Raw genomic sequence first — 19,082 nt, 5'->3', positions numbered from 1 at the left:
GTTACTAAAATGCCTATTTTTTATACAATTTCTTGAAAATAAAAATTAAGTAATATTCAATGGCCCTTTAAGTTCTCAGACATTTCAAAAACCTCAGTAAATGTTTTCTATGTTTATATCTTAATACTATATACTTTCATCTAAATTTCAGTGAAAGTAAAACAAGAATTAAACTGCAGAAAAATCAATTATATTCCTTATCATTATTTATGCATTATTCAGTTTTCATAAGAGCCAAATAAAAGAGGAACAATAAAAGCAATATACAAGATGAATTTATATAATCTGTCAAATGAAGGAGGATAATGGAAGAGTTTGTGTGGAGCATAAAACCATATGGGGGTTAATGTGTTGTTAATGTTATATTGTGTTTCATGGGATCATAAAACAAAAAAACCACTCCTATTTCTTATCTCTTGCAAGCAACGGTGGATAGAGTGCTTATGATACCAATTGGCAAAATCCTAATTTAAAATGTTTGTTATGCATCTACACATAAAAAAAAGGACCTATTGAGAAAGAATAGAAAAATCCCTATAAAATGACATCATTATCATCAGGATATTTAGATTTAAAGTTATCAAGTTACAAGCATTGAAACATTGGTGAAATGCTAAATCGAAATATCACCAAAGTCTTTAAATTAGACAATTAAGTTGAAAAGTCATTTTTTTAATTAAATATTCTTAATGTTTGAACAGGCTTTTTATAAAACCATTAGAATTTGGTTTTTAAGTCGTTTGGGGGAGGAGAGTGGGGGGGGGGTCTTATTAAACATGAACTAATGAAATTTTACATATTTAGATGCTATTTTCTTAAATTCTAATCTTTGTTAGAATTTTCTCTAGGAAATTTTCATCAATTCTTCATCAATAATTGTTGTTAATATTTGTAGTAGGCATGATTTTTAAAAATTTCAGTTAAAGATTACTTCATTTGTTTTCATTGATGATTTCAACTACTGATTAAATATATCTAGCATCATTTTTATAGATGTGAGACCAAGAATATAACACTTTTAAGAATAAGGTTCAATTTATTTTACCATGGGAGGATAATAATTTGTACATGGATCACATTTGTTTTGCACCAAAGCAGATTTTACTAAGATATTCTAGTAGGGAATTTTTGATATGTGTCCGTTTACAAAAGAGAATTTTAGGTATCTTTGAAAGGAAAATATTAGTGTTTGGGATTTTTATCTCTTCACTCTGAGTGATTGCAATAGTCAATTTTTTAGAGCAGGAAAAAAAGAAATGTAAAGAAATAATTATATAAAAAAAATTGGGATTTAGATAAGGAAATAATGAAAAATTTTAGAATGAAATAGCATAGGATAATTTAATATAAAAATTAGGAAATTAATTAGGATTTAAATTAAATTAAAAGATATCATTATACACATAATATATATATATATATATATATATATATATATATATATATATATATATATATATATATAATTTGGGAGAGGATAAGAGTATAAGTTATAACAAATAAAAGTAATAATAAAAGATATTTTATAGTCAAAGAGTTTCAGAATGGACTTCTTCAAAAAATATTTTTGAAAAAAAGAAAGGGAGAGGGGTTGAAATCTAAACGGAATCAGGAAGAGCTTAATAACTTTTTTGTTGTTTGTTTGTTCTTGTTAAATAATTCAATCACAATTCCCAAATAATTTTTTAAAAACCCTGTAAATTTATATTACTAATAAAATTTCATTCAAATAAATAACTATACTTAATTTAATCATTTTAAACATCTATATTTCATTTTATACTATAGTAGCTATTACCCGCGACTTCGCTCGCGTGGAAATTTTGATGTATATGTATGAGAACTGACCTAGGCATCTTGCGCCTTAATCAGTACCTAAGCTGAGTTAATGATTAGGTTATTGTGAGTGCTATCCAACCTATGCACGATATCTTCTGATAAAGCGTCCTTGTATTTATCCCACAGCTTAAAGGGGTTTGATAATCCGCAAGTGCTCACTAAAATTGCAAACAGATCATTGTGAGCAAAACAGCAACATCGCCCATCATCGCCTGTTTGCCACAAATGTCCTGTAGGCTGTTGGTTAACGGCTCTAATGCATGCTTGTGCGACATTGTGCACTCGTCCCATAATATTAACTTGCACTGCTTCAAAAGGACTCCCCAGCCGCTGTTTTTGATGAAGTTGCATATTGGGGTATCTTTGCTTGCAAGATTAAACGACAGTTTGAAAACGGAATGTGCCGTCCGGCCACCACTAAGCAAAGTTGCAGCAATGCCCGAGGAAGCTACAGCAAGAGCTATAATTGCGGTCCTTGCAGAGTAGTTGGGCTAGCAGAAGATTCAAATCAAGTCCGTATTTTTTTTTTAAATCAAGTTTATTTTATTTATCGATTGAGATAGCTATAACAGTATAATTTTTCAACTTTTAATTAAAATGAAAATACAGTTGTCAGCAATAAAAACAAACTGTGCATGCGTGAATTTTCTACACCAATTGGAGTAACGCAATGCAGATTACCAATTTTTAATTTCCTTTATTCTGTTTTATTTTAATTCAAAAGTACTTCAGAATCAATCCAAAAGATCGATAAATTAACAATGTTTAATCAGTCGAAAAATGTTAAGCCTAACTTCGTTAATGTGGGGAGGGGAAGACTGAAGCCTTACTCATTTGGCGGTGGGGAAATGAAAAGATTTTTGGCAGGAAAGTTAGTTTTTAATTAATAAAAAATTAACCGGAATAAATAGTAGCCTATGTCCTATTCCAGACTATAATCTAGCTCTGTGCTAAATTTCATCCAATTCCGTTCAGCCATTTTGACGTGATTGACTAACAAACAGAGGTAAACAAAGAAATGTATCATCTATGCATACCACAGCTCTTGCTATTACGCGGAATAATTAAAATCGCAATTATAAAACTTCTTTATATATGACTTTAATGTACTAAAACCTTCCCCAATAAATGCTCTACAAAATGGTATAAATTTCTCCAATATCTGTTAACTATTTCTTGAGTTTTTGTGGTTCCAACATACAGACGCTTTCAGAAGACTTCATTTTATACTATATATTATATATATATACACACACTTATACTTACGAGTCATAATACTTGTTAATGAAAACAGAGTCATTATTATTGTTTAAACCATAAAGAAGGCTAAAATTGTAAAACTAAGATTCACATTTTAACTGTATTACACTTAGGCAAATTCAAGCACCGAGTGCTTTAAAAGAAACATTAAATAACTAACATAGAATCTCTTACTTTTAAGAAGGCCAATTTCTTGCTTTTGTAGAAAGCCATTTGTTATACCTTGGATTTTTTTGGCTATTTCATCTGGTTCAATGTGTGTTGAATCTGATGTTTCTTTATCTTCACAGCCAACAGAATCAATTTTAGAGAAAATTGCAGAAATTTTGCCATCATCTGCGGAAGCAGCATCAGTAAAATTTATCTCAGTTTTGTCAGTCTCTACTAAATCAAATAGAATAGGTAGTTTAACATTATCAATAGGAGAGGATTCTGTAGCCATTGAACATTCAGGATGAATAGCTTTAGATGGCAAAAGCATCTCTTCATGACTCTGTATTGAGCCAACTTCTGGAAATTCAAATTTAAGGGATTGTTTGCAATTAGTAAATTTCATGTCATTTAAAACAACTGATTCAAGTGAAGAACTTAAAATAGCTTCAAAATCGTTTTTATTTAAAGGACCAAATTCTTTATTTGTATCCTTGGAATAGTGAGAATTTTCATTCTTTGAACATTGGGTATCTTCATTTCTTGAACAAGAGATAGCTTCATTCTTTGAAGATTGGGCATTTTCATTCTTTGAACAAGGGATATCTTCATTCTTTAAACAAGGGATATCTTCATTCTTTAAACAAGGGATATCTTCATTCTTTAAACAAGGGATATCTTCATTCTTTAAACAAGGGATATCTTCATTCTTTAAACAAGGGATATCTTCATTCTTTGAACAACGGATATCTTCATTCTTTGAACAAGGGATATCTTCATTCTTTGAACAAGGGATATTTTCCTTCTTTGAACACTTGGTATCTTTCTCTGAATGCTGGTTATCTTCTTTCTCTGAATGCTGGGTAATTTCCTTCTCTAAACACTGAATATCTTCTTTCTTTAAACACTGGACTGGAGAATTCTTTAGACTTTCTATATCTTTGTCCATGAGACATTCATTTTCTTCAACTTTGGGGCTGAATTGCTTATTTGAAGGACTTTGCTTAGGCGTAGAACTGTAAATAATAAATAAATGTTTGAAAAATACATAAAAATTCTGTAAAATATATTTTTATTACATCCAAATACACATTTCCAAGTAGATTTTCAAAAAGAGATAGAAACAAAACTTTAATCTGCATGCATGTAAAAATGTAATTCTGATTATAGAAAAAAATTTATTTAAGGAAAACTTAGGGATTATAAATATAAATCGATAGCATTCTCCGTATGGTATCCAATTATAGCCTTGGTTATAGCAATGAGGAATTATGATCAACGCAAAACTTGATTTCCCTAATTTTTAAACAAGTCTCGATTTTTGCAATTTGAAATACAAATAAGACACAAATTATTTCTAATATTCACATCTAAAAATTAAATTATTATCTGAATTATAGACAGAAATCAATCTGAAATGTGAAAAAAATTTGAGTATCATGATTAAACTGTTGCATTTAATACATCAGCTTACAAGGTTCAAGAATATAAGGTTCTATTTATTTCTTTATCTTAACCACATGACATCAGAAATAAGATTTGTGCACATTCAAAAACATAATAAAATAAAATAAAAATAAAGGCAATTCAAATTTTTCACTTTATTCAAAGCAAAGTCACTTTATTCGTTCCCTGAAACATACAAAACAATCTAAATACCTTAAATTCATTTTAAAAAAGCAATAGTCTTCTAAAAACAAGCAAAATTTTTCTGATAATTGTACCAAATAAAATATCACAGAAAAAAAATCAATTAAAAATCATATCATATTTGCTTCAATATATCTCATTATGTCTTTTAGACATCAGCAAAATCAGGTATTGGATTCTATTTCCTCATATATAAAGTGTGCAGAGAAAAAATATTGAAACTGAAAGAAAAAAAATCAATTTCAAAATTCTGTTGAATCTCCACTTTTAGATTTTCTTGAATCTAAAAAGCATGTTTTTTGGAATAATATCCATGAATATATGAGCACAACTAAAATATGTAAGAAATAAAATGGAAGAAATTTGATTAGTGATCTGTGCACAAAAACTGCAAATTTGTATAAAATTCCAAAAAAATTTGCAAAGAGAAGGTGGTTACTTTTCCAAAATGCATATACTGTGAAATTATATAAGAAAGTTGAGGACAAAATATCCCCAATTTCTTTTTAAATGAAACTTACGTTCTAAGAAACTGATTTTTCATCCTCATGAAAATTGCTGAAGGCCCATCCTCTAAGAATAAAGAAGTACTGAGTTCTGCAGGAGGTTGAAACATGAATCCTTCTGGAGCAAATGAGGATTTTTTTGACTCTTTGACAGGCTCTATGTGGCTAAGTTCACATTCAAATGAGTTTAAATTAAAGTCATTGTTAGGCTTATTTGACACATTAGATTCTGGTTTCTTTGTTTTCACAGAGATATCATTACCTTTAAAGAAATAAAATTGAAAAGAGATATTCTCATGTTAGTGATTTGAGATTTAAAACATTTCAGTTAAATCATTCATGTTATTTACTTACCTTTTGCAACCATGATTCTTTAAAAAAAATTTTAAATTGGAATCAGAATAACAAAAAAGAAGAAAAAAGAATGTGAATTTTTAAAGAAATAAACATAATTACATCCAAAAAATTCTAAAGTTTAAAATTCAAAATATCACATATTAAATTATTTCATGGAACATTTAACTGCTCAGTAAAACAATCAAAAATCCCATGAATAGCATTCATTTAAAATAAGAAAGATTGAATTTCAAAAGAAAAATAATTATTTCTTGTCTAGAAAATTCTTTTTAATTTGATTGAAGCTTATTATTTCTTATACAAGGCTAATAAATTCAATAAGCTAGTAGACAACATAAGAGAGAGGGATTTAAAATGAGAATTGAATGCAAAATCACTAAAAGAATTAAAATTTAAAATAAATATTTTTGCATCTCAAGGCGATTTAAAAGCAATTATTACTCAACAGAATGAGAATTTTATCAGTAACTTACTCACATATTTAATGAATTTGAAGATATATTGACTCCACACTAAATAAATATATTATCAATAGAAAATGAAGTTTCTTGGTCTTTATAAACCTTTCTAAAATTTGAAACTTGATTATAAGTGAAAAGAAATTAAGATTGATCATTATAAATTCAGTATAAATTTATACATAGAATAAGAAAGTTTGTAAACAATATTGCAACCCTGGAAATGTTACCAATGATTTAGAATATGACAAAAAAATATTTTCTATCAAAAACTTGCATACAAATTGAACAGTATCATTTCAAAATTCTGTATAATTAACAACATTAAAATTCTCCAGTTTTAATAACAAGTCTTGGAATAATAATGATATAGTATATATAATGATTCTGTAATAAACATTAATCTACAAATGTAATGATAATAGAAGAATGCTAATTTAATTAATCTTTTCAAACATTAACATTTACATAAAATAAACATTAGAAACATTTCTTGGTTAAAAATATTATGCATTTCAAGGGCAATTCTAAAATTAGTATTTTTTTATCAATAACATATAAAAGCTATTGAATTCTAGAGTGAAATGAAAAAAAAAAAAATTAACTATACACAACATGCCAGGATTTACTTACCTCTCTGTTGAGGCACGACAATTTTGGAAAATTTGGGTATACTTTTAACATTCTTTTTTACAGGAATTTGCTGCAATAGATATTTAAATGCTTTTTTAAAGGAAATTCTAATGTTATTTTAGTTTATAAAAGAATTCAGTTTTCAGTTCAAAAATAAACAAAAAAATATCTTTGAAACTCTAATTAAAAACATTCTTAAGCATTAATAAAAAATAGAAGGAAAAAATAATCACGTATGTAAACAAAGGTGTACTTAAATTGAGTTATTTTGATAAATAATATGAAAATTATTATAAACTATTTGAAATTTTAGAAGGAAGGGAACAAAATTTCAAAATTCACAAAAGTTAATTATTTCGTAATGGAAAATATGTTTTTTTTTAAATTATTATTCTGATAATCATTCCATTCTCAACAACACTTCAGAATTTGCTTTGATTTTTACTTTACTTTTAATTACTTGCATAATTTTCAACTTGCTCATATAGATTAGAAAAATTGCTCAGACAGTTTTCTTTCATGTAATTAGACAATGTAAGCTTCTCTATGCTTTCTCTTTCTATATATATAATAAAATACTTTCAATATTTAATGATTATCTTTATTAAGTTATAAATATATATAATAAATAATGCCTTCACATGTCCCATGGTTTAGTATTAATTTTGATGAAGAAATTGAGTATTTTAGATTTATAGATAAATTTTATTTTACAAGAATTCAATGAAATATAAGCATCTTGTATTACTTAATCTAGAAAATTTAATTTAAAAGGAAACATATTTAAGTATTATTTACTCAATTTTCAACAACTCATTATTTGCCTCTTATCCTTCTAATTTTGAAAAAGTAATTTTTCTCCAAATAAATTCTGTTTTTTAATTTACAACAGAATTTCTTAACATTATTGAGGGAAAAAAAATTCTATTATACCATTTTTGATAGAAATTTTGCTGCTTTACATACTAAATCAATAATTAAGAAGAAGGAAATTATTTAGTAATAAGATGTACCTTCTAAATGGGTTGCTATCCTGCTAAAAAATACCCCAGATATGATTGTTGCAGATTAACAAACAAAAGCTGTAGGTAATCTCATGCATATGGGCACATTGCTTAAGAAATTTTTTTAAAATTATTATTTTCAATACACTTTAGATATATAGTTGCATCAAAAGCTCTATTTCTTTGCAGCGATGCTCATGAAACTCAAATGAGAATTAATCGCTAAAACATGTTTGAAACGAATAGTAACAGGAAAAAAAAAAAAATGCCATCCAAATACAAAATAAAAATAATACTGAATGAAAATATCAGTAATAATCTATATATGAATTGAGATTATTATGAATTAGCTCACTTCAGCTTATTAAACTTTGTAACAATCCAACATTAATAGAAAATGATTTAATAACTATTTTTTATCCTATATATAACACTCATGAACATGCAAAACTAATTATTAACTCCAATTGAAACAAATAGTTAATATAATAAAAAATGATTGCCAAATGCAAAATTTAAAAAAAAAACTGGTGAAAGAAAGTAATAAAAATAACTTGCAGTTATCACAAAGCAAGAATAGAATGAATAGGTATATGGTGACTCATAAAGCACAAAGCAAGAATAGATTGAAATATAACATGGAACTACAATCTAATAATATTTTTAGACCAAAAATTTCCCCATCTATTTTTTATCAAGTACTTTAATGTACTTGATGGAATTGCCATAAACTCTTCTGGGATCTGTTTGGGATAAAATGCAAACTTGCATAATAAAAATTGCTGAACTCGGCTCATTGATCTTTACTGCAATCAAAATTTTTAAAAATGTAAATAAACATAAAATTACAATAATTATTATTCATACTTAGGTTTTATTTGCACAATTAAAATAAACTTTCTGAGTCACCACATACCAAAATAGAAACTGAATAGAAGCAAAAACAGTGAAAGATTGTACATATATATATACATACTAACCGCCTTTGGCGACCAGCCTGTTCGCCAATCTTAATGTTCGTTAAAATTTTAATAATTAAATATTTTATGCAATTCCTACTTTAATAGCTTCATCAAAATATTTTAAAACTTCAAATTTTGATAGTCATATAATTCACTCATAATATTATAAAGGCCTTCAGTCATAACGTAATATGTATCTCTCTAATTTTCTGTTAGCTCCAGTAGAATTTATTCCTTAAATTAAAGTGGAAAGGATTAATCTGCAATTAATATAATAATATTTTTTATTGGAACAAAGCATTTTTTTATGATATGATTACTGAAAACAATGTCACTGAGCGTTTAAACTTGATGGGCACTAAAGAATATCTTTCTTAATTTATATAATATCTCAAGAATTTGTCAACAAAATTTTCTCAGCTCCTTATGAGCAGATCGATTAACTAATGATGTTTAATTTTAAATGCATAACACGAAGAAAATAAAACGAATCGTTTAAAATAATCGGTTGAAAACCGGTTAAAAAAACTACTTAAAAATCGATGTACTTAGAACTATAAGCTTATACAAAATATATATGACTAAGATAAATCCAATTTAATTTCAAAAGCATACAACCAAACTAAAAATAATTTAAATGAAATCCGCATCCGTTCTCAACAATCAGAACACAATGCGCTTGCGTGAATTTTCATCGCCAGTTACGATAATGTTTAATTTTAAATGCATCAAACATTAAGAAAATAAACAGAATCGTTTGAAATAATCGGCCCAAAAATCTTAACCCTAGCCTCATTACTGTTGGGGGGGGGGGGGGGGGAAACTGAAGCCTTACTCCATTTGGCGGTTGGCAAAATGAAGATTTTTTTGGCGGGAAAGTTAGTTTTTAATTAATAATTAAAATTCTAATTCAAAATTCAAAAAAAAGGAAACCCAGGTGCACATTCCCGACCTCCAAGGCATACATGTACCAAATTTGGTAGCTGTAGGTGAAACGGTCTGGTCTGTAGAGCGCCAACACACACACACATATTGAGCTTTATATATATATATATATATATATATATATATATATATATATATATATATATATATATATATATATATATATATATATATATGTTGGAAGATTTTATTCGTATAATAATAAAATTATAAAGAGAATCAATTTAAAAATTGTGATTTCATAAAATTACACAAAATCCTTTAAAACAAGATTTTTAAAAATTATTTTGAAAAAATCTGAATGTTTTGTGTGTATTTTTGCATTTTTGATTGGGAAAACAATCCACTGTTTCAAGGACCCTGGTTTAGATTTAAAATTATATAGTATTTATGTAAAGACTGCCTAACAATAAAGAAATAAATGTTTGTTTGCAACCTTTGCAAGAACTTAACATGAGAATTCTTGCATCACTTTTTATCAAAATGCAGTAGCTAACAATTTTAAATATTCTAAAAAATAGATTTTAGAATTAGAATCAATTTCATTTATAATGCAGCATGTTTTTAAAAAATCCAAACACATCTTATAAGATAATCAAGCCTAAATCTGTTTACTTTTTCAACCAACCAATCACTAATATAACTTCAATTTCAAAAATTAATATACATTCAATAATGAAAGAAATTTTAAACAAATCATAATAGCTTGTTCCATAAAAGCACATTCATAATTTGTCTGCACTTAAAAAGTAAAATATTTGGTAATTCCAAGCACACTGTAGATCATAACATCATAAATTTCATAACAGAGATGCTAACATATTTGTTACATTATGAACAATATGCTTTGAGCTATTGTGGAATGGGCAATATTGAGCTTTCACCTCATTATAGAAAATGTACTGCACTTTCTACTGATGTCCTTGATAAAACACTTTTAATGAACTTGCTTTTTCCCTTCCAATAGAATTTTTTTGGAATTTAAAACTGTATAAAATAAAAGTAACTGAAGTAAAATTCCAGCTATGAATAAATAAAATTTTTAAAATATTGATTAAATAAATTATTTGTTCATGCTATCAAAATTTATATTTCACATGCTAAATAAATAATCAAATTCACATGCATGATCATTGTAATTAAAACATCTTCTAACTTTAACATATTTTGAAGAAGGAAACAAAAATATTGGCTCATAAAAAAGAAAAACAGATACCTGATTAGGAACTTTACTCAGAGTTCTAGATATGGTGGGTTTAGGTAAACCAGATGAGGGAATCTGTAAAGACATTAATAAAAAATTTTTGAAGAAAACTAAAGCACATGTGAAACTTTTATTAATAATTCTAAAAACATTAATGAGCAGACAATCATGTGAATTATTATGAAAGTCCAAAAATATTACCACTATTGCCAAGACAAAGCCATTTATTCATAATTAAAGCTAAATTATAATCTAGATATGGCTTTATTCTGTGAATAGTTCTGTTATGTGTCCCATTTTAGAAAAACCGATATTTCAGACCTAAAATCAATAGAACTATTAAATCAAAACTTAAGTCTTATTTTGAAAAGTTGACTGATGCATGAACTTTTTTATACAACATTTTCAATTGCAATTTAGAAAATCATTAATAAGTTCATGAAAATTATTGAAAAAAATTATTATTAATTTTAAAAAGCCATAGAATGAATTGAAACTCAAACAGTTAAATTCTTTGCTGGAGAAATATTTTTACATTTACCAATTACAGGATTATTTTTCACAGTTATATAACATAGCATTAAAATTTTTATACTATATAACATTATTTATATTTAAGATAATAAATAGAAGTACAATTATTTTAAAAGTGTAGATTAACTCACAGTGCTTTTTCCATCCCTTGCAAATGAAGAGATTTTAGAACTTGCATTCAAAGGTTGAAGTCGAGATTCCTATAAATATTCATTAAGTTTAGTATTACTTTACAATATTAGTTACTACTAAATATTATTTTAACAATACAGTATTTAGACATGCTATTCATACAAGTTTGCATGACGGAAAAGATTTAATTTGTTGTAGATGTTCGCATTTAACACATTTTTAATTATATCTTTTTTTTTAATAGGAAGGACAATAATATATATATTATTAATTTAAAAAGACAAATTATAAGCGATGCTACATTTTGTATTTGGAATTCTTTTAATGCTAAAAAGACAATAGGAAACAGTATTTCAAATTTAACATGTAAATAAATGTAAAAATTTGATTTTTCAAAGCATTTTTCTTATTGTGCATTTTCAATTCACAATTTTCATTGCATATGTAATCAATTACTCTTTCATCCTAAAAAACAATAATTCCAAATACATAAAAAATATATATAGCCCATCAGGAATAATAAGTTCATTCAGAGAATATGAATAGGAATAAAGATATAAAAATACTTCCCCCCCCCAAAAAAAAAATATAACTAATTTTGAATTAATCTGGGAGTAAAATAGCAAGTTTAAAATAACAAATATTAAAATTCCAGAACAGGAAAAAAAAAATGAATTTACAATTTAAATTATAAAAACATTTTTTTAAATCTAAATTCAAGCGATATACGGATGAAAACAGATAATTTCGTTATTAATATTTAAATTAGCTAATTATTTATATAATATTACAGACTTTTTAATTATTCCAAACAAATATAGCAAATTCCTTCATTATCAATCTTAATATTAAAACAAGGTCATGTATTTCCAATTAAAGAATATTCCTTTTTTTAATTATTTTATAACTAGAAAAATGCATACAGTATAATCATTTTAGAAACATAAAATCCAGTGGTTTTTAAACCAAAACTTTTTTCCAAACTTTTATCATTTATATTACTTTTAAACTTTTTTTTTCAGGTAACTGACATTTGTGTATTATTATGCTCTTCTATCATTTAACTGTCCTACAGACAACTATATAGTATGAAAAATGAATATCAGAAATGTATAAATCATTGTTTTTAACATATAATCAAATCCTTCAAATCTAAATAATACATTACTAATGAAGTTTTCAGATAATATATATTTGTATACATAAATTATATATTTTTGAATAGAAAGAAAAAAATGTTTTTAAAAATTATTTATATTGCTTGGTATATCAAAATGATTACAGAAGTAGGAAAAGTTAATGTGCTATACATTTAAAAGCATTCAGTAATGTAGGAATAATTGAATAATATATCACCCCCCCCCCCCCCCCCCGTTTTTATGAAGGAATTTTACTTGCACAGTTTTAGTCTTCCAAAAAATGTAAGGCGGCAATTAGATTTAGAGGGAGGATTCTTATCATAATGTGCATTTTAAAGCAAAATAATAAAAATATGCATTTCAGCTCCAACATCGAATCTTATGTTAACAGGAATTGAATTAAACTGAGAATAAGACAAATTATAATACAATAAGATAGGCTGTATATGAATCAATTATTAAAATACGATTCATTTGTTTCAAATAATATTTGCACAGACTTTACAACTAAGGCATTCATGCTGATCAAACAATGCAACAAGATAAAGACTATCTCATGATCAAAACAAACACTTTTAATAACTCACTTAAATATTCAAAAATATTTTATATATATATATATAATTGACTTGTGAATGCTCCTGCATGATTAAGGTTTCCCCCTCCCCTTTTCTTTTACCTGAAAAATGTGTTTTAAACACATCTAAAAAGTTAAGTACAGATAGGAAGAATAACAATCAAAACATACACAAGACAAGTTTATAAGCTTTCCTTAAACCCTTTGTTTTAAATATACATTAATTTCTTTTATACATAAATGCTGATTTCCAGCATAATACCTTAAAACAAATTTTGAAAAATAAAAACAAAACCTTTTTAGCCTCCAGTGGTTTTGAAATTATTATTGGCTGCTTTCTAATGCCAGATAATTCATCCTATTAAAGAAAATCGAATTACATATCAAATACTAGAACAATATTGAAAGCAAATGTTATAATACAATCAAGATGAAATTCAATTATTAAAATTAATAATGTAGAAATAAAATTTTCATTTCAAACAAAGCTAAAATTAATTACAATGTTTAATCTACATATATAAAATGATGCTGTTTACAAAAATTCAAAATAATACAATTGCAAGATTCATATTCCTAAAGAATGAGTGAAGAAGCATGTATGAAGAAATTCTACCTTATTCACAACTTTTGATGTTGCATCAACTTTAGATTTCACACTGAAGGATTGAATGCCAGAATCCTATAAAAAAATATTAAAGAATTTTATCAAGGAAAAATACATAAAATTAATTATTTTTGAATATTACCAAAATTATTAACCCTAGACTCTTAACAGTTCTATAATTATTTCCCCAAAAAATAATAATGGTAATTTATTAAACTGAAATCTGATTTAACCAAATTGAAAATTCAAACAATTATAAAAATTGGGAAAGAGAGGTGATTTAGTAATACTATTGAAACTTTAACTATGCACCAAATGAAATAATAAACTTCTCTCACCCATAAATAAACAAAGATAAACTTCTCTCACCCATTTCAGAATTTAACAACAGTCTTTTTAAATTCCAATGCTAGATTATTTGAAAAGTGATAGATATTAAAACATACTCACATATTTAAAATTAACAAGTATTTTAAACGAATTCAAAAAATGCCTTTAAATGAAGAAGCTTAACAGAAGCATATTTCGGCAGCATGCTAAAAATTTGTGCAGATTAGAATTGCATGTTGTCAGAAAATTTGTTATGGACTACATGATACTTTTAAGTTTGTTTTTAACATTTGTAAACTGGTATGCTATCTATAAAGTGCTAGATGAGTCTTGTGAAAACCATTCATTGATACAAATAAAAAAATAACACTATAAAGAATTGTTGTAAGAATGACAGCAGGATGGATATTATTTCTATTACACAACATCAATACATTCTATTACATATTACATTCAATTAGCAGTTGAACAAACACAAACAAAACAAGCCTAGCACATTATCATGTTATAATTTTTCAAATTATAAGTTCAAAATTACATTTTTACACAATTTCAACTGCAAAGAGAATACTATATAAATCTGGGAGAATAATTTAAAGAATATTCTTAAAATATCTTCCACTTAATCAAAGAAATTTATGAATGAGTACTCAACATAAAACCACTGAATATGTAAATAACAGCTATAAGTTCATTTTCTCATTTAAATATTAGATAACTTACAGGGTGTTAAAAAAATAATGCAGATTTTTTTAAATTATTAGTTTATTTACTTGCAAACAACTGCAAGCAAAGAGTAAAAATTGATTATGCATTCGTACGATCAATTAAATTTTATTTCAAATGTTGTTTGTTCAATCAATAGCAATCAAATTTTGTTTAAGTGGAAAAAACCATTAATTTTTTTTTAAAGAAACAAAATTTATGATAACTTAAAATTGTTCGCTATCAAAATAAATTTAACCTTTAGCTAATTGTGACATATATTACAACTGTTTAAGCTTGCATTTCATGAAGAGTATACCTATAAATACAAATAAATTTAATATATGGTGTGTCGTCGATGCACATGAAAAGAACTCAAACTCAATAAATAATTGCGGACTCATTTAGCGGACTGTAATTCACTTTTAATCCACACTCAATAACTTGACGAGAGCCAATGGTACACACATCTCTTCTCGGCTGCTCGCCACTCAACTCACTGTTTTACACAAAAACTCTTTTTTCATACAGATGGTGCGACGGTAATATGCGCAGATACATGGTGCCTCAAAAAATGGCCATTGCATATAGACTGTAAGAATTTTATAATACTTGCCAATATGTTTAAAACTATTTGGGGGTACACGCACACATTTTTGGATTCCAGCATTTTAGCATGTCAACTTCGTTCCACGCAAAAATTTTACTGTGCTACAATTCACTTTTTCACCAAATTCATATTCAAAAATTCATTTTAAAAATATTGAATTTGTGTTATATACGCATTTATTCTATGATTTACAAAATAAGACTATTTTCTTTAAGTGAGTGAAAAAACTAATGAAATATTTCATAATTTCCAAATTATCATAGAAGTTCCATATTACTGGGTTAAAATTTGATATATTTTTCCAATTTTCAAACTGGAAGATAATTTCAAGAGTTATAAATTCTACAACTCTTGAAATTATCTTCAGAATTCCATAAAATTTTATTGGGAGGTTAACTTCACGATTGTAAATCAATTCAACAAAAAAATTGAGAGCTGCAATGGAAAAATTTCAAGATAGTTAATCAATAACTATCTCGAAATTAATTACTATGTTAATTAACTCTGTTTTGGACCAAAGATGACCCTTTGAATAATTTCCATCAATATATCAATTTTATGAAAATGTAATAAAGAAACAGAGGCATTCCTTTTATTGTTGTTGTTGTTGTCAACTCTACAAATAGTTATACTACTTAACAAAATCAAAACTTTTTAGTTTATAAAAAAATTTTGCTGAAAATACAAAAATAAGAAGTGCTAATGATATACAAGCAGAGCACTTAGCAATTACAAAAGTTAATATTTTTTCAATCAAATATATGATTACTTTGTTTTTAGTCCATTTGGACTCGGGCTTGCTGGGAGCCAATTTGCTTGGCTGGAATTTCATGTCCTGTTAAAAGAAAGTTGTTATTAGCAAATTTCATGTTATACAAAGGAGTACTATATATTATTTAACTAAGATCATGTAAAGTAATGTATACTGCTCTTTCTATAATTTATTCAAATAAGTAAACAAAAAAAATGAGAAAATTTTAAAGAACCTGTACCCCTAGTTTATGATGAAGCATTTAATAATGAATTGAAAATTACTTCATTACTTTCAATATATACGTTCTCACAGTTGATAATAATATACCAGAATAGTTAAGCAATATAATTCTAAAAAATTAATAGAAGATGAAAAACAATTATAAAGGCTGGAAAATAAGCTTTGAGAGTCCATCATAAATTCAAAATTACTTTTATCTATATATTCAAAAGGCATTTTATGGCAATTTTCTTTCATTAAATTTATTTTAAAGAATTTAAATTCATTGAATTTTTCCTTATTCTCTTCTATTATATGCCAAACAAACTATTCGTGAACATTTAAATAATTTTAACATATTTCCTGAAAGAATAAAAATTATTTTAAAAAGCATATGCAGCAATAAATCTTTTTTTTTTTTTATTTGGCATGCTAATTTTACTCAAACTCTATAATAATAATTTGAATGCAGTTAACAACCAAAAAAAAATGTTTAGCTACTTTTGCTAAAAAATATATGTATTGTATTTGTTATGTATTTGTTAACTGAGAGCAATGTCAGCAAGTTTTTTATGAAAACAAAGTTTGTAAAAATACTTTTATAAGTGTGTTAAAAAGTAGAATTTCTAAAAAATTATTTCTTACTTTAATTTTTTTATTCATATACTTAAGGAATCAAAATTTATTTAAATTAATTAATAATTAAAATACAATGATCAATATAATATGAGAATTAAATAATAATAAAAATATTAAAGTAATGTAAAGAAATCACAAGTGCACAAAAATGTTAAACTTTAGTAATTTAAGAAGTGAGCAAAAAATTGATTACAAAATGTTGGCAACTATGGAACAAATCAAACTACATTAGCAGGATTCATTACATTTTTTTTTTTTTTTTTTTTTTTTTGTATATCCCTTAACTTTGACCTTTTTTATTCTTCTTCTATATACCTGCAAACTATGAATCTTAGGTGCATGCAAACTGTGAACCTCCCTCTCTCATATTAGTTGTAGATAATACGAGGCAGAGATTTTGTTTGTACACTGAGAAACAGAAACACAAGTGGATTGTCTCCTCCAACTTTCAGCCTCATGTAGAGCGGCAGAGTCCTGCACAAGAGCACCTTTACTTTGTAGTACAGTGAAGAAAATGGAGTATGCATTTAGATATCGTCTTTTCAAAAGATTTAAAAACAAATTTGATACAATTTTAGAAGCTTTGCAATAATTTTCTTTAATCTAAGTCATTGTGTTTTTAAGTTATTGTACTTATATATGTTCATGCATACAAACCAACAAAGAGTCGACACTTTTTTTTATGGATTTTATCCAAAATTTTATCCACAGTTTTTTTTATCCTGTAATGTTGTCATTTAATGAGGTTATAGGTAATAAAAAATGGAATAAATATCTAAAAATAAAGACGATCTAAAAAAGGAAAAAGGGACAATGAAATTAGAATATTTGCCACAAATGATGCTATTAGAATTTAAATTATATAAAAATAACTAAAGGGTTACACCCATTGTTCACACTACTGACCAGCTATTTCCAACATCAGCAAACTTCATGGCTTTAAGTACAATACATTTCTTTGGACATCACAGACACACACATATATACACAGGCGCTTTCATTTATATGAATAAATTAACCAACATCTACATTTCTAGCAGTAAAACTATGTAGAAAGATTCATCTGTTTACCTCTATATATTTTTGAATTATCAAGTTTCTATGAATTCAGAACAGAACAAATATTCTGCAGTCAGATTTCATCTCAAAATTTAATAAAATCTCCATGCAAAAACAATATACTAAATTTCAATTTTTTTTTTAATTCAAAGCATTTTTGAATTATTATAGGTTTATAGTTACACCAACAAAGACATTATCCTAAAATCTTGTTTTCAAGACCCAAGAAGATCTTCATTCAACTCTTCATATCAAGTGTTTCAATATTTACAGTACACTCCATCTGTATATTTTGTATACAAGTAATAGAAATTCCTAAAAATAGATCTGCATAAAAATATATGATAAATTATTATTAGTTTGGTTTCAAAAACCATATATACTTGCACTTTTTAAGCCTATTAATGATCATTTATTATTATACTGCTGCTGCTTATTTCAGATTTTTACCAGGTATATTTATTAGCAAGTTAATATTTTAATGAATATATCGGACAATCATAAAATATTCACAATAGCATGAAACTATTTTGTATTCTTAAATGACCATACTGCTGCAAATAATATGGATAGTATGAACAATACAAAATAGCTTCCTATAAACACAAAACCTTAGGTAACGCATACACCTTAGGTAAGTATGTCCCATCATCATAATAGGACTATAGATCTTACAGTGAACATGATACATTAACTTCTCATCCTCAAAGTGCCTCTAGAGAAAACAATATCAAAGAATGTTAGTTCAATTTAAAAAGGTTTAATTGCATATATTTATAATGCAAAAAAAAATATATATAGTAAATTTC

At 26.2% G+C, this 19,082-nt stretch overlaps 1 protein-coding gene across 1 annotated transcript in view; it reads right to left on the bottom strand.

The window, feature by feature from the left end:
• The window catches only part of LOC129975738 (uncharacterized), a 32,716-nt gene that overhangs the window by 3,081 nt on the left and 10,553 nt on the right, over positions 1-19,082 (bottom strand). The window contains exons 5-12 of the mRNA XM_056088923.1: positions 16,372-16,437; positions 13,967-14,032; positions 13,646-13,708; positions 11,634-11,702; positions 10,981-11,043; positions 6,854-6,923; positions 5,421-5,667; positions 3,274-4,265 (exon numbers count right to left, since the gene is read on the bottom strand). Of these exons, the coding sequence (XP_055944898.1) occupies positions 3,274-4,265; positions 5,421-5,667; positions 6,854-6,923; positions 10,981-11,043; positions 11,634-11,702; positions 13,646-13,708; positions 13,967-14,032; positions 16,372-16,437 (1,636 nt within the window). The remainder of the gene's footprint in view (positions 1-3,273; positions 4,266-5,420; positions 5,668-6,853; positions 6,924-10,980; positions 11,044-11,633; positions 11,703-13,645; positions 13,709-13,966; positions 14,033-16,371; positions 16,438-19,082) is intronic.

This window comes from Argiope bruennichi, chromosome 7, assembly GCF_947563725.1.
Source record: "Argiope bruennichi chromosome 7, qqArgBrue1.1, whole genome shotgun sequence".
In the NCBI taxonomy this organism is placed as follows: Eukaryota; Metazoa; Arthropoda; class Arachnida; order Araneae; family Araneidae; genus Argiope; species Argiope bruennichi.
This window is presented reverse-complemented; position numbering and strand designations above follow the sequence as displayed.